Source organism: Strix aluco, chromosome Z (assembly GCF_031877795.1).
Source record: "Strix aluco isolate bStrAlu1 chromosome Z, bStrAlu1.hap1, whole genome shotgun sequence".
NCBI lineage: Eukaryota > Metazoa > Chordata > Aves > Strigiformes > Strigidae > Strix > Strix aluco.
The window spans coordinates 61,017,640-61,039,358 of record NC_133971.1 but is presented as its reverse complement, the minus strand read 5'-3'; the positions used below and the strand labels follow the sequence as shown (position 1 = coordinate 61,039,358).

The window sequence follows — 21,719 nt, the reverse complement described above, 5'->3', positions numbered from 1 at the left end:
GAGATGTCTGCACAATGCTGAGGCAGGCAGCCTGCGCGCCAGGTCTGGAAGTGCCGCGGGGGGAAGGGACCTGCAGCAGAGCAGGGTACTGCAGCCTGGAAGGGAGCCAGGCCCTACGAAGATGCTGCGGCCGCGGAGGCGATGGGAGGGGCTGGAGGGGGCTGCCTGCCGGGAGGAGGTGGTGCAGGCAGGCTGGGCCCTAGCCAGTGGAGGAGAGCGTGAAAAAGCAAGGGAGGTAGCAGAAGCTATCCTGGCTCTGTTTAGGCAGGAGGGCTCAGAGGGGCAGGCAAGATCCCCCTGGGAGAGCCCTTTCCCGGTCCCTGCGAGCCCCTCCGGCAGGGTGAGGAGGGGGTCAATGCACCCATATGCAGGGGAGTCCCTGAAAGTGTCCCCAGCAGGCTCCTGAGACAAGAGGCTCTGAGGTTTCACAGGACGCAGTGCACACAGAGGTGGTAGTCCATGGTCTGAACGGGTAATGACTGATCTGTCTCTCTGTCCAGCTTTGTAACATTGTGCATGATTACTTTAACCTCATGGCAACGCTGGTAAGAAAGGTGCAAGATCTCCACATGCATTTCTGTTCACGTCAGCACCAGAAAGATATGAGCAAAGCAGAAACATCCTTTAAAGGAGGGCAGCTAAGTGTGAATAGACTGGAGAGTAGTGAAGATTGCAGAAGAAGGTTGCTAGTTTGCCTGAAAGGCCAGGACAGGGAAGATGTGGACAAGGCAGTGGATTAAACACAAGCTCAGAGCAGCATCATCAGGGAAAATTGTCTTACTGGAAATAGGAAGGTTGAAATATTGGACATGGATAAAGAAGGCAAGACATTTAAAAATCAGTGCTAAGCACTCAGGTGCTGTAATATCTCATCTGTGCAATGAAGAGAATATTCCCAGCTGGTTCTCAACTTCCACTGTGCTTTTAAGAGTGATGCTTCTGCTTCACACCTGAGGAGCAACTTGTGTGTGCAAAAGTATGTCTGGTTTTTCCAGATTTATCAGTTAATCTATTAAAAGATACATCCTTTCCCTAGAAACCTTGCTTACTTGTACCCAAAACTGTCATGGCAATGCTGCTGTGATGTTACCCTTTCTACAGTGGCTGTGTTGTTACTGCTGTTTGAAATAGGTTTTGAGATACTTGAAAGAGACTGCACTCATGCAGAATATTAACAGCTAAGGAGCACATGTGCTTTGTAATAAGGGGAGCCATGTACGTAAATATGCAATGCAAGCTGTTCGTTCTATCTGAGGTTACTGATCACATCATTAACCTGAGGACCAGACACTTCAGTGGTAATGTAGACTAGATTGTATGATATTTATCTTTCTACATTCTTCCAGAGAGTGTTATCACTGTCTGTTCTTTAAGGTAAATTCTCCAGGCACTTGTATGTAGTAGAATCATGCTTACTTCAGTTGACTACTACAGCTTCACAGGAAGCTTTGTGATCAGACATCTATCAATTAGTCCTTGATAGGAGAGTCTGTGAAAACACTATGGGATTCATTGAGATTTTGATAAACCTTTTTTTATGTGAATGTTACTAATGTTCCCGTGGAAGGTGGGAGGGGGGACTTGGAGGCAGAGAGACAGACAGCTTTGTTTTTGCTACCAAAAATATGTAACTACAAAGGAAATTGCCTTTTGGATGCTTGACTAAGGTATCAGCAAAATGAAGACAATTTGTAGCACTTGAGTCTTTGTTTCCTTATGCATCCTGCAGTTATTTATGCTAATGAGCAAGGAGGATTCATGCTTCCAAATCTTCAATGCAAATGTTTTCATAAAGTCAAAGGAACTGGAGATTGTGTTAAAATCCATCCTCCTTTTATACACATGTCTGTAGTGTCACACAGGTGTACTTTTCTGTGGGAGACAAAAGAGACTGGGAATAGAGCTGAGTCTAATCTTACTTTCCTTATGTTAACTGGATTGTTGATTTACCCCTGTATTATACTGCACTGGTGGAAATGGGAGCTAGTGCTAGGTATTGGTAGAGGTGAGGAATGACAGGCAAATTTAAGAACAAAGTGGAAGCCTTGTTAATAATATTTTTTTTTTATTTTTTAATTTTTTCTTTTCTCTTAGTTCAAGGGGAGTGAGGATATATGCTAGCAGCATGTGAGCTCTTGAAAAGTGTGTTCAGGAGCTGGCTTTAGTGTGAAGTCTTTGCTTTTTTGGTTTTGGAGGGTTTTGGAAAGGAGGTTGAAAAATGGAATATAAAAAAAAATACACAAACCTCTTTGTAATAACTTAAATGCAAATTTGTCAGAGGTGGGAATGTTTTTGTAGAGTTTTTTTTGCCCTCTGCTTGACCTAAGGTGCATCCCAGCACTATTCCTAGTGAACAAAACTTATTCAGGGGCTTGGAAAGAAAAGCTGTCTCTAGGTGTCAGGCAGGGAAGAACTGCTGCTGGAAAGTGGTCTGCCCCCTGGGAGAGATCGGGTATCAGACTTAGCGAGCCCAGTCCAGCCCAAAGAGCGCCCACCGACACCCGGTCCTCGCCGAAGGACCGTGTCATCTATGGCCGCCGCCTCTGGCCGCGCTCCAGCTGGAGAGAGGGAGCAGGCGGGAGCGCAACTCCTGCCCGCTCCCTCCTTTTGATTTGATGGGCTTTATTCCTCCTAATTGGATAAAATAGGAAGTCACTGACAGTCCTGCGTTGCTGGGTGTACTGATTTCCCTCAGAGCAGCCCTGCAGAGGGCGGGGGGTGGGGTAGAAGAGGAAGGAGTGAGCCTGTACATCAGGGAAACAGGCTGCGAGGGGGCTGGGGGAGCGGGGCTGGCGGGGGGGGGGGGGGTGGGTTGGGGGGGGGGGGGGGGGGGGAAGGAGGAAAGTGAATGAGCGCTCAAGAAGGACAAAGAGGGAGGGAAGAGAAAGGGAGTTACCATCGTCTTGGCATCGCTCTTCCTTTCAAACCTCTGTGTAATGATATTGTTTGCAGTGATGCTCAGACAGGGAGCACCTGCTGCTCTGTAATGATTCAGCCTCTTTCAGCCGCCGCTGTAACACGACAGGATGCTGCTGCTACTGTCACTTCTGCTGCTGCCGCTGTTGTTACAGATTTTGCTTTTGCTCCTTCTACTGCATGACAATTGTTTTCCTCGTCTAAGCAGATACCAGCCTCAGATGCTCAAGGTGAGAATCTTGCCTTTCGCTCTGGGCTATTGGTTAACTTAATCTGGTCAATTTATTCTGTGTTCGTGGTTTTTATTCTCTCATCATCCTTGTTCCCCCTGTTTTGTTTTGTTGTGCTTGCTTTTGGGGTGATGTTTCTTCCCTCCTGCGAAGAGCTGGAATCGCTTGAGAGGCGTTTAAGGAATTATAAAAGTGGCCAGCAAAGAGGAGCTCAGTGATTGTGAAGCTACTCTTGCCTCAGAGAGGCAGAGAGCACGACAGAGGGCTCAGGGGCAGAGGGGGACAGGGGGACTCTCATTTTTCCTGTGCATTACTCCTCTCCCAATTTGAATGATGTTACTGAGCTTGGACATTTTTCTGACTCCCATTCTGTGATTTCTGGAGAGCACTGTGACTATTACTACCATCTCTTTTTGTCTGTGTCTCACAGTAATGGATTGTGATAGAGTTAAGGCCTTTTGGAGGTGAGCTGTTTGAGAGCTGATGCTTAAACATGTCTGAAGTAGCTGCTGAAACTTTCCCCAGCCCCTCAGCTCAGCTGAGCCCTGACGCATCCCTCAACGGGCTCCCGGCTGAGGAGAACATGCCAGGGATCCAAAGAGAGGACAGGAGGGTCCAAGGGATAGCAGGCCTTGCCGCAACCTGCTGTGTGTGCCTGGAGGCAGAGCGACTGAAGGGCTGCCTCAACTCTGAAAAGATCTGCATTGCCCCTATCCTGGCTTGCCTGCTCAGCCTTTGCCTCTGCATTGCTGGCCTAAAGTGGGTCTTTGTGGACAAGATTTTTGAGTATGACTCTCCTACCCACCTCGACCCTGGGAGGATAGGACAAGACCCAAAGAGCGCTGTGGATCCTACAGCTCTGTCTGCCTGGGTGCCTTCGGAGGTGTATGCCTCACCCTTCCTTGTACCTAGCAAGGCTGAAGTGACAGTGCAAAGCGACAGCTCACTTGTGCCCTCCAAACCGTTCCTCCAGCCTTCTCTGTATAACCGCATCCTAGATGTTGGGTTGTTGTCCTCTGCCACACCTTCACTGTCACCACCTGCCCTGGAGCCTACCACAGCATCTCAGGTGCAAGCAACAGAAACGAATCTCCAAACTGCTCCAAAATTTTGTAAGTAGAAGCTATGTGTTTCTTTGTTTTTTCCTTCCACAAAAAAAAAAAAAAAAAAGGGCACTTATCTGTTCTGCAGTTGTCCTCGAGGAGGATGTGTGATAGGCATACAAAGCTTAAATGTGCTAAGTTGGGTATAGCATGGGTTACCTGCCGAGGAGAGCTCCTAGGGGCCTCTGAACTTAGTTCTGACGTGTACATGGCAATGAAGAAGGCTTCATATGGGACTTCTGTAAAGCACCAGTACGACCCTTTTCTCTGCATCCACTTGCAGGGAAGTATGTGATTTACTTCAGGGGCTTATCTGATAGCTATTCCACATGGTCTATCAGCATATTTTTCTTATAAATTTTATTTGTGTCCTGTGCTGGATCTTCCATGTGTGTTCATTTTCTTTGCCTTGCCTGCAGAGCACTTCTGATACCTCCTTCCTGAAGTCTGTTGCTGGCAAATATCCCTGTCAATCTCCTGAAACACTCAGGGAGAACAGTGGGAAAGAGCAACAGCATATTTGAAGCATTTAGAGAATGGGAATTATTAATTTAGCAGTTAGTTTATGATCTTTCCCTTTCTCTTAAGAGCAAAGCACACATTTCTCTGCATCTTTCCCCTCCTCTAGGAGCTGATTCTTGTTGAACCTGTTTCTCAGACATTGCCTCATTGATTTTTGTGGGGCATTTCAGGAAAGCATTCTTGCCAATGCAGGAGGGGTCCATTTCCAAATTAGTCTTTGCTAATCCTTAAAACAAAAAATATCCAGGGTACCTGGATTACTTTCTCAGTAGCAATCATAAAACGTCAAAATACCACATTGCTGAAATGCAATTTCTTTGATATTCGTCATATTAACCCATCAAATCCAGAGCAGATCAAGCCAGCAATTACTGAGCTGTGTAAAATTGTGCAGCTCCAGTTAAAAGAGAAGGCAGCGTGCCATTGTGCCAAGAGCACAGGGCTGAGGTTTCCTTTGAAAAGCTGCAGTGATCAGAATGAGCAACTGTGTCCCTTGCAAATTGTCTTACAGGACCCCATCTCTCCCTCGTGCCTTCCTGAAATGCCACAGGATAGCTGCCTTGTAGGTGGTATGTACTGGACCTCACCCTGGAGCCCTGAAGTCACCAAAAGTTTGCTACTAAGTTTAGCTCCACCAGAACTGGACTCAGTATAGATATGTGGCAACTGGATTAGATATAACATTTTGGGTCAATCACCTTGCCAGTGAAAATGAGCATAACTACAGTGATGTCAGTGGAGGTCCTTTCAGCTCCTGGCTGAATAGCAATTCCAGAATCACTGAAAGAAAATTTTATTTATTCCTGTAGAAGCCCTGCTGCTTTTTGTATAGATAATGGGTGACAACTATCCTTTGTATTAAAAGTAATTTGTCTGATGGAAACAGTCTTATAGGGAAATATTGCTGTGCAGTTAAGTGACAGGGGGCTTGGCCTGTGGCGGGTAAGGCATTACCTGAATTACTGGGACACTTAATCACCTTTGCAGTTATATAGAACTATACTAAGTGATTATTTTTTTTAATCACTGATGCAGAAAATCTGTCTTTGTAGTGCAAATATTAGAGATATGACTGCACTTTTTGCTTCATAAAATGACCAGGGACAACCATCCAGTCAAAATGGCCTCTTTCATGTGAGAGGGAGAAGCAACCAAAAGCTGGTTGTGCCAGGACAACCCTCATCCTCTTGAATTTCCACATGTGAGGCAAGCCTTTATCAGTAACATGCTAACTTGATCTCTGAAGTAAATGAAGTGGTGGGAGGCAGGGGAAGAGATTGTTTGAAGCAGTCACTGGCAAAAAGCCATTGTCTGCATTCAGATGTGCTTGCATCTGGGAAATAAACAGTTGTCCAGAAATTAGGTGATTGGGTTGAGTTCATTTTTTTACTGTTGCCTGAATTTTCTTAAGATAAACATGTTTTAAGGCATCATAGACTTACACACAGACTGAAAGGAGAGGGAGAACTGGCAGTAGGTCAAGACTGGGTTGCTCCAAGGGAGAAGACTGTGTAGACAGTATTTATTCTAATTGTAGCATGTAATTCTGACTATGGCAAGGGGCTGCAATTCCCTGCAAAGTAAAATAAGAAAATATAGCTGGAAAAGTACATTGCAGAAGATCTGCCTAAGAATTCAAAAAGGCATGAAAAGAACTTTTTGGACAGCCCTAAAAGCACTATCTTGGGGTTTTTGAAACAGCACATTTCAAACACTTCGATGTGTTTTATGTAGAGCAAGATTTGTTGGAGAGGTTGACAGATTGCATCAGTGATAACTTTTTTTTTATGAATGCCTTTGATAGCTATAAAATTCTCAGATGGCTTGGAAAGTAGCATCTGCAACTTGGATTGTCCCTTCTTTTGACTCTCAGTGTCCTTTTTTCCATTTTGGCTAGAGTGAGGTAACTTGTTCCCAGAAAGCCCCTGTTGTGCTGATTTTTTTTCCAGTGCAGAAATTAAAAAAAGGCCATATTCTGTGGCTGATGTATTGTTTCTGAACCAAGCCCTTCCATGAGTTTCCAAGTCCTTTTCTCTTCTTCTCCTCTCTTTTCTGTCTTACTCAGCATATTCCCCTTAAAGCTGTATCTTTCAAGGTCATAGTCTGTAGAAAGCTAATTGATTCTTCTTTTTCCTGGAGCCTGGGAGAGAAAGCAGAAGAGAGACAATCCTAGTAATTGTGTCTGGTGCATTAGATTCAAGACTGGTCTCACTCCTATTACTATACTTTGCCCTTTATGAATACAGAAAAAATATCTTCCTTTGCATTTGGTTTACATTTTATATTTTAATATCATTTCTCCTTTGGTGAAACAGAAAGAAAAGGTAGATGTTTTAAAGCATTCCCATATTTAGGGAGCATGTCAATCTTACGGTAATTACACAAGTGGGGTATAATAGTATGCACTAACCTACAATCTCCCTCTCTCTGAGAAGACATGTAGAATGTAAGAGTGCTAACACAGTTCAGGAGCTAAATATTACTTCTTCCTACACCATCACCTTTAAATACATTTCCACCCTTTACCCAGGCTGGTAATAGATGCAGCCCGGTAGTACTGTCAAAACTGTGTTTCTGTAATAATTGCATCTATACATCTGCAATCAACCACTCCCCTCTTTCTGGTCTTTCCTCTTTTTTCTTTTTCCATTTAAGCAGATTTCCCCCAAAATGACCTGCTAAGGTCCATGTGGGGCTGCCTTTCTAGGATGACAGTTCTGCCTAAGGAGTGCATCACTCCTGCATTTTGGCTTTACCCTGAAGCAGAGGTGCCCAAGCCCTTGGCTTTGGGATCACTACTCTCCTGACCTGGTGAGGTCCCATGGGGCACACAAGAGTCAGGGCAGGAGATAGACCATGGCATGAGGACTTTGCTGGAGTGTGTTTCCCTGTGAGCAGAGCAAAAGGCCCAGCAGAGAGGATGCACCTGCCTGGCGGCACATCTGCCCTTGCGTCCTTTCCACTTTTGGCTTCCCTGGCCACCTCAGGTGCCCTGCTCTGATGGGCCAGCTGCACACCTCACACCAAAGTGGTGGCCAGCAGATGACCAACAGGCACATCTTCATCTCCCTAACTCTGTGCCCACTGAGTTGTGCTGGCCATAACATGCAGAGGTGGGTGGATGGGTGCAGCATCAGACCTGTGCATGCCCCTCTGGGGCAGGCAGGGCTCCCTCCTACCTCATCAGTACTGGCCCTCCCCTGGAAAGCATGGCAAAATGGAGAAAGGGCTGTGCGCTGCTGTCAACCACTCCTGTCTGCGACTGCTCCCTTCTCATGTTTCTGATTTCTGCTGCCACTTCAGGTGTGCTAGGCCAGTGTCAGCAAAGGCTGCCACTTTCTCATCCTTGGTGGAAAAAGTGTTAAAAGAGTGCCTCTGAGGACTGAAGTGGATGTTTACCTAGGAAACAGTCTTAGCTCCCCTCCAAAGTTATCCAGGCACAATGCTGAATTTCTTGTGTCTTTTTAGAGCTAGGAATGGGAAAAAGGGAAAGAAAACTAGCCTGTCCCTTGTTTTGGTATCATACTGTAAATATTATTTGCAACTTCTCTCTGCCTCTTTCACCTCCACTTGTTCTTTCTCAGCTCTGCATTTGATGTTCTTTCTCCTACACACAGTGATTTGTGAAGGTCTGTATTTTACTTTTGTGGGAGGCTCGAGGGAGCCTTATAGGTGCTGCAGCCCAGCTGAAGGCTTCAATTTATGAACAGTGAGGATTTGTTCATAGCACCTTCACACGGTGTTTGTTCTGTTTCTTGAAACAGTCTAGTTCTGCCCCATGCTCTGTAGTTCAAATCCCCATCACAAGCACCATAGGATTGAGTCCATGCCTGACAGCCTCTGAAAGTGTCAAGGTCAAGGATGTCTCAGAGAACTGCAGGGGACTGTACTTGCAGGAGGGGAGAGCAGATGATACAGCACAGGCTATAAACCAGCCTTTTCTATGCTCACTGTTACTATTCAGGGTAGCACCACAAGGGAGATTGCTTTTCCCTGAAGCTTGATGATGCAGGAAGAGAGTTCCTTAAAGCAGATATTGCTCTATTTCTGATATAGTATTGATGTTGATTAGCTTCAGACACCTGTCTTAAGTGCCTACATTAGGAAGCTAGGTGGCCTTCAGCTTCCTATTCAGCATGAAGGAAGAGACCTCTCCCAGGCAATTCCTAGCCTGACTGTAGCAGGAGTAACTCTCCAGTGAGTGTATTGGGAGACTCATATTGCAATTCAGTTTGCAAGTTAAATGTCTGCTACACAATATGAAAGACTCATTTTGAAAACCACGACTTTTCTTTGACATGTCCTGTGAATTAAAAATGTCTTCTCACAGGGAAGTTGTAATTAATCCCAGTTAAGATACCAGAGAAGGTCTGAGCCTAATTCAAGAGTGTAATAAAGAGATGCTGATGTGGAGACACAACTGGGGCTCCATTAACAAGCAGCAATAAAGCAAGTGCCACTGTACTGAGCCAGCAGTCTGTATTTCCCTGAAACTTTCTCTGCTGTAAAGGTCATGGTGGCCTACAGATATATCTACTTGAGGCAGGAACACTCAAGAGTAATGTGAGATTGGGAGTGATGGGGCGAGATGCATAAAGACACAACAATTTTTAGGTAGTTCAGGTCCAGACTTCCTCTCCCTAACCTAGTTAATCACACTGCATTTAAAATGCCCTCAACAAACACAGAGTTTGTTCAGACAAATTTATTGTTTTGTTGCTTTTTATATCTCTACCATCTCCCTTTTTAACATTCATTGCTTGCTTAGAAACAGTTCTTCCATTTAACATTCAGAGGACTGAGCTGATACAGTCCTGCGATTCTTTCTCTTGGACAAGCACCCCAAATTAATGTCTTTCAAAACTACCTCATGGGTGTGGTTTTTCTTTTGGGCACCATGCATCATGCCCAGAACATGATGGAGAAAAAGCAGTATTTCCTGAAGTACTTTCTCTTGATAACAGTCTGAATTTCTCAGTGCAAAATTGTAGTCTGCACTTGTATTTATTTTTAAAAGCTTCATTTTGCTTTGTAAGCTTCCCTGAAAATAAGGCATGTATTCAGACTACATGGAACTTCTGCATGGTCTCCCTCCTCATTTATATACATAGGCATATGTGAGTATAGAAAATACAATAGTATATGGAGTATATGGCCATTGTTTCTTTATTAAAAATGACATCTGGGACTGTACTACAACATAGTTTCTAAGCAAAACTGATTAATAATTGATGTCATAACAAAATCCAGGGTTTGGATTTCCACTGCAGGGGACTGAAATTATCCTCCTTCAGTATTGCGCTTTTAGGTGAAATGTTTTATTTGCTATTCATGCACTGCAAATAAACACACACAGCAGCCCACGTCAGATTTGCAGTGCCTAACTTTTGGGTGCAGTGAAATCTTGGGGAGCATTCTCAGTATCAGATGAGAAGGCAGAATTTGGCTTGCTGGAGGCTACGTAGTGGGTTAATTGTGATGCAGAGCTGGCAAGATATAAATGAGCATTTTCATCATTTGCAGTCTTGCTAATGGAAATGCAATAGATTTTCTGCAGAAATCCAACTCGGAATCAATAGCAATGCAATGAGGCAGCTGGTTCAGGGAGAACACATGTGATGCCAATCTACTGCAGACAGTACCTGGGCAGAGACTGCTCTGTCTCTCTTCCAGGAAGGGGCAGACAGCCCTAGAAGATGCCACAGCAGGTGATGAAAGACTTCTCAAAGAAAAAAGCCTGTTTCACCTAGGATGGGGCAGTGAGAGAGAATTTTCTCTGAGGAATTCAGAGCTGTTTGGCCCCAAAGATGTCTTTTTTGTTACAAGGTATTAAGTTAAGCAGGAGGAGTCTTTGTGCTTCAGGTCATGTTCAGGCCACATGAAATCAAGGAAGGACTGAGTCACGGTGTGTAATTTTGGATACCAGTAGGTGATTTTAGAGTATCTCCTGCCCTCTTTTTCCCCATGCAGACCACAGAGAGGAGCAGGTGCTGCCTTTTTGTGGATTGCTTTACAGTAGGCACACTGGCTACCTTTACTACTTATACTGCAGGGAGCCCAGTTTCCTGGAGAGTGAGCACTGTGTATCACATCTTGATCTTTCACATTAAAATGTAATATGAAGTACCAGACTCAATAGGAGGTACACATTAAACTCGAGAGCCTGAGCATGACTGGTGTTTGGCAATTAGAGAGCTCTTTAAAGCAGCAAGGGAGAAATACCTACGCATTATTTTGGGGCAATGTAATGTCTGCTTATTTACACCCTGTCCTGTCTCATCCTGTCTCTCATTCCCCTCCCCCATCCCTAGTAAAGTCAGTCACTGAGGCAAGAGGAAAGGTTTTAGCTGGGTTAAAATGGGCAGGAACAAATTCAGTGGGACATGGCTGGCGCCACTCAGGCCTGCTCTGAGCTAAACCAGAGGCCAAGTCCATCCAGCACTGGACAAGATTGGTGATCTTGTGGCTTGCTCCTGTATTGTCTTATTATGAAAACCGTATTTTTGTATATATTTTCTCACAGAGCATATTCAGCTTTTTTCACATATGCTTTCACTACCCCCTCCCCCACTTTTTCGTATCTATGCTTCATCCTGGAACTTGCTGGCAGTGCACTCTCATAACTCAGACAGCTTTTTATTTTGGCAATGAATATTGCTTCAGTTTTTGAGATGAAAGGAAATCAATACTGACTTGGTAGTCACATGGCACTGGGGGGAATATATGAAGCTATGATCTTAAGCATGATTCATGACATAGTTCAGTATTTCTATGGAATTCCTGAAAGAGATTTGAATTTTACAAATTTTAACAGTCAATTAATTCATGTGATTAGACAAGATCAAAGGAGAAAAGAAGAGTATCAAGCTTATTCAAAAGCCTTTCTCTTATGCAAAAGAAGAAAAAACCTCAAGCTCATAAAACATGACTTGAATCTTCTAAGGTGATAACTGAAAGCCAGCGTAAAGCTTCTTGAACCGGATCTTGAGAGGAGAAACTTATGCTTTTCACTATACTAAATTAATCTGGATAATTAATTTTTTTCAACTTAAATTAAATGGTCCAAATTTTCACTGGCATAAAGGTTCTCAGGTCTGTAGCCCTGTGAGACCTAGCAGAGCACTGGGATGCTCCATGACCTCAATGACATAGACTATCTTCAGGACTCATGTTTCTTCCAGACCCCCACCAGTTGTGGTGTGAAGACTGAGAGTGAGACAGTGTCTACCTTTTTCCTTATTCTAGCTTCTCTTTTGAGTGGAACTGCCTACTTTGACTTTGAAAATATGTTTGTATTCTGGCCATTTGTTCATTTACACCTTTCTCTCCTAGATTAAAAAGTTCTTCTGTGCCATGTATTTTCCCCTCACAAAAATACATATACACTGTAATCATCTCAGCTCTGGATAAGCCTTTTTGACTGGACAGGCAGGCTGAGCTCCATAATTCTCCCCATGGAGGGAATAATTTTCAGTCCTTGAATTATTTCATCCCCCCTCATGCTTTCCTAGTTTTCAGATAAATAGAACTATAATTTTGATATGATACTTACACATGGGCTAGTCCAAAATCCCAATGAAGGACAATAAAATTTGTTCAGTGTCTTGGTCACTGTTCAGAAGCACTCAAGTTGCATGCAGTAGCATCAGTATCTGTTTAATATTTTAAGTGGTAAATCAGTAATAATGTCCAGTCAGAGCAGAAGACCTATGTCTCACATATGCAAGGGCCCTCACTGTCCTGCTTCTTGACCCCCAGGGTCACATGCTGCTTCTTACTGGGGCAGAACAGCAGTCCTCAGAGCCAGTCAAGGGAAGAAAAGACAAATATAACCCAGCCTCAGCAATGCTGTGTGCATTTCAGGAGGAGTTTCAGCTCTCTCGTTCGCCGGCTGGTTCTGTCCTGCTCTGAAGGATGGCCTCAGCAGGGCTTCTTCGGTGAACAGGAGGTTGGCTCAATGGTTTTAACTGTGCAGACTCCCCTATTTGCTTGACTTCTCCTCATGCTTTCAAAGATTTCTCCCTCTGTGCCCTGCTGATGCTTCTCCCACTGTTGGCCCAAGGACTATTGCATCAGTTTGCCCTTCATTCAGTTTGTTGTCTCAGCTTCTCCAACATTTGGTTCTTCCTTCTAAAAGCAGAAACAGTGCCAGAGCATGCATCTGTGGGAGGGAAGTATTTTGGTGGTTTTTCCTGTCTACCCAGCTTAAAGACACTTTGCTTATGTGATGGATTCTTTTGCAGTTTTGTCCTACAGTGAGTGGGTCTACTGCATGGACTCAGCCTGTTGTGGTTGCATGAGGCCCAAGCATCTTTTGTCATCACAGTACATGGGAATTAAGGAGCATGATCATATTAAGAAAGTCACAATGGCTAACAATTTCAAGATAGCTGGGATTTTCAGGACATTTTTATATTTTCAAGATAGCTTTTCATGGGCTGTGGGTGTGCTCAGCAGGACAGCAGTATGAAGGTAATACTAACTTAGCAAGGGAAATGAAGTGTATCAGGGTGAGAGAGACAACTGTAGGGGAATGGAGGAATGATCATTTCTGTATCTAGTCTGAGCTGGTCAGGGAACAAACTAATGAGTGTGTTGTCAGGGTTTTAGGAATTAAAGAGCACAGGATAAGAGGGATGAAAAAAGGCTTCCTGCTGAGTTGATGCAGGGACTTAGAGAGGCTTGAGCTAGTACTTGCAACAGAGGAATATCATTCAGTAGCCAGGAAAGTGCCAAGAAACTGGGAAGACATGGTTATCTGCCAAGCAAGGAGAGCAGGGGAGATCTGATCCTTTCTTGACTGGAAAAAAGCAGGAAGAATCTGTTCCCCAATGCCACAGATACCTGCAATCTACCTGGGACTTGCAGGATACCGGAAAGCAGCTTTTCCCCCTGCTGAGGCACTGGAGTATGTATGCAATCATCCATTCTTTGGCCATGCTGCATTTCTAAGGGCTCCTCTGCAAGGCAGATCCTTTTGCCATCTGGCCACGCTGAGTACAGGCTCCTCACTGATGCTGAGATCCAAGGAAGTGCCCTTCGCACCCTACTTTCCTCAGCCTCCCTGAGGGCTGGAGCGAATCTGCTCTGCCCATGCAGCAAATGCTGCATGCAAAGTGTCTCTCTGTCATTGAATTCCCCTCCATCTCTTTGTTCAAAAGCCCTCAGTGCACTCCAGCCGTTGCCTAATGAAGGTTAGTCAGCCCACCCTACTTTTTGGAGACGTTGATTTAGTGATAGCATTAATAGATTTTGAAGGTTATCAGCAACAATTTTTGCAAACTCCTTCAGCTATGTAATTTACCGAATGTACGACTGTGTATGTATTCTGTTTGTAAGCAAAAAAGAACTGTGTTTCAGGACCAAAAAGTCAATAAATGCATTAGCACACAGAGTCTTTTCTTCAAAGTCAGTTAGAAAAATACCTCAAAATTCTCCTTTTGCTTTATAAAGTGGTATCTGGCCAGTAAAGCAAACAAATACACTGTGAAGATTCAAGAACATGGCTTGCAACCTCTCCATTGCTTGCTAGCTCCAACCATGCTGTAGATATTAATGGAGATCTCTCAGAGAAGTAGCTTTTCAAGCAACCCGTAATTTTATTAATTGTTGCTAATCGATTGTTTAGTATGCAGTTTTTCATTCTCCAGATTTGGTGGAAGGATTAAAAAGACATACTCTGTAAGTGTATTCAGGTAACTGCTACAAGCCCAGGAAGCCGACTTACTAGCTGTGAATCAGAGGAAATATCAGTTCCCCCAAGCCACTTAGCAGGGCAGAGGCTGGCAGGGGAGGGTGCTGAAAACAAAGAAAACAGAAAAATACTGTGATGCTTCCTGAACAGGACCGAGATTCAGTGAACATGGCATGTCAGTATGCTAGCATTCAAGGAAGAATTTGGTGCCTGAATTGACTTGCCCCTAACAGATATCTAGCAGGTTCCCCAAGTTGCAGAGTAATATGTGGTTATGCTCTGCTTTTGTTTTTGCAGATTATCTGTAATGTCTTCTCAGGGCTGTTACTGATACTTTCAGAATACTAATACACATTGATTTTAACAAATGGGTATACCAGTGCTACTGTCTGATGTTAACTTACATTTCATTCATACATTAATTTTCATACATTACTCTGTTTTACAAATGGTGATGGCACAATGACAAAATACTCCTGATAATTAATCCAAAATTATAACTTAGCAGAAACATCATTGTTGTTTAACCCTAGCTGGCAACTAAGCACCATGCAGCTGCTTGCTCACCTCTCCTTCCCACAGTGGGATGGGGAGGAGAATAAAAAAAAATTAAAGCTCGAGGGTTGAGATAAGAATAGTTTAATAATTGAAATAATGTAAAATAAATTAATGATAATAATTGTAATGAAAAGGAAGAAAACAAAAAGAAAGAGAAGTAAAACCCAAGAAAAACAAGTGATGCACAATGCAACCACTCACTACCTGCTGACCAATGCCTGAGCAGTGAGCCACCCCCCAGCCAACTCCCCCCAGTTTACATACTGAGCCTGATGTCCTATGGTGTGGAATATCCCTTTGGCTAGTTCAGATCAGCTGTCCTGGACATGCTCCCTCACAGGTTCTTGTTTATCTCCTCACTGGCAGAGCATGGGAAACTGAAAACTCCTTGAGTTAGGATAAACACTACTTGGTAACAGCTAAAATGTCAGTGTTTTATCAACATTATTCTCATACTAAATCCAAAATAGAGCACTGTACCAGCTACTAGGAAAAAAATTTAATCTGTCCCAGCCAAAACCAGGACAAACACTGACAAGTCATGTAAATACTGACCCTGCAGAGGAAGACCTAAAAATGTCAGTCATAGAGAAAGATCAGACAAATAACTTGACCATGACTTTTGTGTAATGACAGGTCATATAAGAGAAAACTTGGGATGTTCAGATCTGTCAAGGAAACACTTCATCATTTGAGAGTGATCTGAAAATAGATTATTCAAGCTAGAAATTAACCACAGTTTTGGTAAGAATAAGCCTGTTCAACTGCTGGAATTTTTACTTAGCAAGTTAACTGCCCTCTCTGTGCTTTCATGTAAAAGTAAAGAAATAGCGGAATGATCATTTGAAATCTTGGAATGACCATTTAAAATGTAACACTAATTCTGCTTTAAATGCTGCTAATTTAAAGAGCATTATGTTCCACTCTTGTGAGAAGCCCATATGGTGAATATTCATAAAGCATAAGAAGACTATGTAGCAGAAGGACCACAAATCTAGAGATATCTGTAAAACTATGAGAGCTTCTGGGGATGTTCACTTGCTAAGAGAGCTTTTAAAGTTGTCAGTTTGTGACTTCCCATGTGTGATCTCAACCTCAGTCTTTCCTGTTCTTCATTTTCTCACACTGTTAGTGATCTGCCCTTTTCATTGCTTGAGAAGCCTTCAAGCTCATGCTGCTTGGCATTCTCAGCAGACTTGGACCCAGAGATCTGCTCCTGAAGGCAGCTCATCTTTTGAATTATGCATAAGTCCATCACAGAGGGGCTGCATTTCATGTCTCCTTTTTGGGAGTGATGATGTAAGGGAGTCTAAGTAATATAGTGACACTTTTCATTTTTCATGTCCTAGCTCGGTTAAGAGCAACCCTTGAATTGTGTCATTTTTCTCCCATGTGACTGTTTAATCACCTGCAAGAGTACCAGCCAGAGTTTTGTAGTAAGATTGATTATACTCCCAACAAAGTGCTTCCGTCAGCTGAGAGCCAGGAAGTAGCCAGTTTAGCAGCTAATGGGCTTCAGTCTGAAGGGGGAATGGTGACTGTGATTGAAATGTCACTGCGGTGCATGCCAGCCCTTTGGGCTGTGTGCTGAACAGTACTGAGATCCTGGGGAGGTTGTTCAGCTTTCAAGATGGGAGGACACTGTGCCATGGGGGACACTTCACTTTCTCTCTTGAAATCATCAGGAAGGTGGGTGTGGGAATATCCAGACCTGCAAGTAGAGAAGGATGTCACTGCAGATGATTTTGTTCACACTGTCAGCCTGCATTGCCATAGGGCTGGTGCTGGGAGGTTTCCAACATTGCTGCTGGCATCAGCAATATTGCTGCAGGGCCAGCTAGGACCCCAGCTTGCATGGCATAACAGAGTGATCTTCACTAACACCCTCCAACACACATTTTGACAGCAGCCTGCACTCATATCCATTACAAGCCTGAAAGAGAACTAAGGAAATATACTCACCAGCCCCATTTTACAGAGCGTGAGTCAATAATAACATCATAGGTGACAGTTTACAAATGTTTTGCCTTGCTTGGGTGAATTCACAGTCTCAGGGTGCCAACAGCTCTTCTTACAGAGGCCTGTGTGATTTACCTGGTATCACAGAAGAAACTTGTGGCAGCTCTGAAAATGAACTCCCACGGCCTCAGAGGCAGCTGTCCTCTCTTTAAAGGGTAGCACATACTAATGAAAATCCAGGAAGAAAGGAGAGAAAAGTCACAAATAAGGGGTAGTAAGTATGGTTGCATAAAGATACAACAAAGCAAAAATAATTCCAGATTCATTCAATGCCAGAGGGTTTTTTTTTTAGTTTGTGATAAGAAATATTGTTATAAATTGTGATCATATTGTTATATATATTGTTGTTATAATACATAGGAAGACAATAAGTCTTTACTGTTAAAAGACATTCCTTTCTGGCATTTATTGCTAAAAATGGATGAAATAAATGTAAACAAATCAGATCCTGACATTTCAAGTTAGGCTGTTTTTCTGTCATTGCTTCATTGAATGTAATAGACTGTTAGCTAATGGCTTCCTTCAGAAAAAAAAAAAAAAATCACAATGTTGCACTTCATTGACATTTGACAATTTAGCCAAAGTCTGGGGATCACATTTCCCCAAGTTGCGAGCTCTGAATGTTGAAGACTTGTTGTTCACCCTTTGGTTGAACCTCAACCAGTTGCAGGGCCTGTTTTTTTATTTGTGTTTGCTTCTGGTTTCTGGTTTTTTTCTTCTTTTTTGTTTGTTTACTTTTAATAGAAATTGATTGCTTCTTTCCAAATCTTTACTAATTTCATTTTTTGTGCATAAATATGCAAAATCAGCTGGTCATTTTGAATACTGCCTGCTATCATGGCTGTTTTTTCACTGTCCAGTGTATAGCATGGGTCCAGACCTCAGTTCCTCAGCCACTCACGGAGCCCCATTAAATTTAGCAGCCTTGACTTGCACAAAGCAAGGTTGCAGGAATGACCTTTGCACCATCACCTCCTGTGTCTGTGGCCAGGGGATTTCTCCCTGGGCAGCAGTCACTGCATGGCTCTGATGCTTGGGCTGGGGGAGGAAGGACCCCACACTCTGCCAGACAGAGGAGCGCAGCAGTGGGGACGCAGGGAAGCTGTGAAGGGTCTGTTGTCCCGTCACTGTGACAGTGCCAGGGTGCCAGCCCTGTGGCCAGGAGGGAGGGCAGTCCCCACAGTGCTGCTTGGGGAGGGTGCAGGCATCCAGCAGGTATGCAGTGGAGGGATGGCTCCAGCTCACTGGGCAAAAAGGCAGACCCTTTAGGTAGGAGAAGAAGGGATGTAAGCACTCTCTAAACACCTATGGGGGACTTGTAGGTCTGAGTGCAATCTCTTTGGCAGAAACCTCCCTCCTTGCTGGTCAGCTCTGTCCAGAAAGGTTTTTTAGCTTTGCCCTTCACTATTGTCATTACTGTAATAAATTGAGGATAATTGCTTGGCTTGAAACAGCTCTGCCTTCTGCTGTGTAGGTGGGGAAAGGATGCCAGGAACAATCCTTTCTTCTTCTGCCAGTTTGCTTTTCTCTGCAGCAGGGATGCTGTACATACCGGTTCTGTATAGCTGCTGCTGTTAGCAAAAAGCAACCTAAGCACTTCCTCAGCTAGAAATGCAAGATTGATTACATTAGATGTGCTTTATTCCAAGTGTCCTGCATGAAATCAGCTCCTGAATAGGTTAATGCCATTGCTTCAGAGAGGAAAATGCCAGTGTTAATACAGGGTTTGTTATGGATAGATGGCTTGGTACAGAGCACAAATGCATGGGATTGGGTCACTGCCAGACTTCTATCTGAGAAGGGAGGTCAGATGAAGGTTTGCATGTGATGATATCTCCTATACTAAACTCAGCATGCGACCAGTTGCTGGAACACTCCAGGGAGCTGTATCCCTTTTACATCTGAGTTCAGCTCTGCTATGATGCTGTTTACAGAAGTCTCAAACATGTTTTCAGCCATAGCCAAATTATTCTGCTACTTCACAGTGAGGGCAGGACACCATGATGACACTTTAAATCCCACTTTAAAATGAAACAAGCCTTCTGGAAAGTGTGTAGTTTGAAACTGCAGGGAAATTACTGGAAGCAGAGAAGAGCATGTGATGCCTACTGCAGGGGCAAGAGCCTCTGCATGGTCCTTGTGCACTGTAACAGGGAGGGATCCTATATATTTTTTGGGACAATGCACAATATCCACAAGGCAGCAGCCTTCTGCTGCCTGGCAGTCCAGGTCCTCTGGTCCACTGGCCTAACATCAGTGATGATGGAGAGGTTAAGGGATTTTGGCATGGCTTGAGAGCTGGGAGATCAAGTTCTGCTTTGTCCTTGCTGTGATGATCTTCTCCAGTGGTCCACTGGGCAGAGAGAAAACTGGCCTTACCAGCCCTATGAAGCCAGCATACCGCCCAGGTGAGACTGTGGTTCTTGCTGCTTGGAGGATGGATGTGCAAATGAACAGACAAGTGTCTTTTCCACCTGTCTTGTCTCCAAGAGCCCAGCCTTAGAGTTCAATTTTTGGGTATTCCTGTACAATCAGTGTAGCCTCCCACTTATAAACACTGTGGCTGACATGGGGCCACTCACAGCCATAACGGAGATTTGCACAGAGCTGGAGTGAAACATAGGGTTCGGAGGGGTGCCGCAAGAGGGAGGGAGTGCTGCTGATCTGTGACCTATCCCTAAGGAGTGCTGCACAGAGCTTTGCATCATGTTCCCATATCCCCATCCCCAGTGTGTTGCACAGCATCTCATTAGTGACACCCCTTTGCTGTTAACCCATCTTCCAGACTTTCTTCCCATTGCTAGGGGGGAATGGTGGATTCACACGATAACCTGGAGATGCTTGAACAGCAAATGACATGCTGCCACTTGGGTGAAGACTGGTGCTAGGGTACCAGTACAGGGATGTACACTTGGTTGACTGTTGCTTGCAACCACAGTCTGTGAGGAGGTCCTAATCCTTCTTCAGAGTCTGACCATGCCAACATAGTTAAGTTATCTGGGTCAGGATGTGCTAGTTCTGTACACTTTTTACATGTTTTCCTGGTCTTTGCACCTTCTCAGGTCACAACATGCACCCCAAGTACTTTTAGGTAAATGCAAGAGGAATAGTTGACTGTAAGGCAGGGAAACAGCAGCTCTGAGACTTCTCAGTAGCTTCTGTTACCACACATATTTTGTGGAGTGCTGTGGTCCACAAGGCATGAAGCAAAATGCTGCACACCTCTTAGACACCAAACAATAAAGAACCACTTAGTTTGTAAGCTACCAACAGCCAAAGTGATGCTCTGCCACATGACACATCTGTTTTGCATTCAGATTGGGCAGAAAGGAAACACATGTAGGCTATTTTTAACATTTCGTGTGAATTGGTGGTGGTGGGTATGGCAGTGGGTTGATCTGTCATAAGAGTCAAAATCAGGAAGGAGGAAATATACCTATGTTTTCATACCTAATTCTGCAGTAGAGTGCATATGTAAGTTAGTGCCTGTTTAATGAAGCTGTAGTTTTAGGTCTGACTGCTAAGCTTTTACCAAACACTCTAGAATATTCAAGCACCTGTTTTCATTTACTTTGTTGGGATGATCTCTAGGGCAGGTGTAGACTTTTACAGGTATTAAATCTTTATATCTGGAAGACGACTGAGAAACATGGATTCCAGATATTGTGTGTGGTGGCCTTATATAGTATGACCCTGTCCATTCACCCTTCCTTAGAGATGTGGCAACCCCAGACCAAAAACATCTGTAGTAAATAAGGTTTATCGTCCTATTGCTGTCACTGATATTTGTGATTGTCTCTGTACTACCCTCATCTACTTTGTATTTCCAAGGCACTTTTTTTTTAAAAGGTCCCTTGCATCCTGAAATATTTCAGTGGTATATTGTTTCCTAATTGCAATGCTTTGTATCGTTTCCTGGATATCTGACACTTCCAGAGAGTGACAGGGAAGCTAAAGGCTCTTTATCTATTGCCTTGGGACATGGCTAAGACCTCCTTTCGCATACAGATTCAAGGTCTTTATGGGGGAAAGGGGAGAGTTGCCGTTGCTTCTCACTAGGCTAAAATTACTGTATCCTTATGGAGATTAAATATATTAATCTTGAATGCTCTTAGTGTATTAGCATCACCTGATTCCAACTAAGAGCTGGTGGAACAGTATTTCCAGGGGACCATCTATTATTCATCTCTCTTTCTTCCGCTAAATGAAAGACCATAGACATGGAACGTAAATAGTTTTACTTTTGCTTCAAAAGAGATGCCATGCTGTTTCATCTTTCATGCTGCAATTCAGTCAGGTCCTTTTGGAGAACTATATAACAATCTGTTCTTGCCATGGCGGGGGAGGCCATCATTTATTCTAACTGAAAAGGGCTTTTCGGGAGTGTAAGACATTAACAGAGAACAAGCTACAAGGTTTCCTAAATCTCCAGAGATAGATAGAGAGCTCTCTAGTAAATGAGAATTCTCATATAGCCTCCCACTCCCCTTCCCAGTGTGTTGCCAATTTTAGGGACGACAGTTATACCAGACCTTTCCTAGTAATGTTTTACTCAGTTCCTCTCACACAGATCTGCTCAGCTCCGTAATTGCTTCTCATAAAATGCATTTGTCTGCATAACTACTGCTTTATCATTCCTGCAGTGCAGGGTCTCACTGGTGCTAACAAATGGAGTTC

At 43.8% G+C, this 21,719-nt stretch overlaps 2 protein-coding genes across 7 annotated transcripts in view; both read left to right on the top strand.

Annotated features, from left to right (window-relative positions):
- NRG1 (neuregulin 1) overlaps window positions 1-21,719 on the top strand; it is a 305,415-nt gene that overhangs the window by 194,470 nt on the left and 89,226 nt on the right. For 4 of the 6 annotated variants that reach the window (XM_074812988.1, XM_074812989.1, XM_074812987.1 and 1 more), the window contains exons 1-2: window positions 3,027-3,146; window positions 3,577-4,258. The exons of the other annotated variants lie outside the window; for them this stretch is intronic. In XM_074812988.1, the coding sequence (XP_074669089.1) occupies window positions 3,640-4,258 (619 nt within the window). In that variant the 5' untranslated portion in view covers window positions 3,027-3,146; window positions 3,577-3,639. Of the gene's footprint in view, window positions 1-3,026; window positions 3,147-3,576; window positions 4,259-21,719 lie in introns of those variants that run through there. 6 annotated transcript variants of the gene reach the window in all.
- On the top strand, window positions 3,027-3,188 carry LOC141918465 (uncharacterized). Its single transcript, XM_074812993.1, has one exon. The coding sequence runs from the start codon at window positions 3,027-3,029 to the stop codon at window positions 3,186-3,188; it is 162 nt and encodes a 53-aa protein (XP_074669094.1).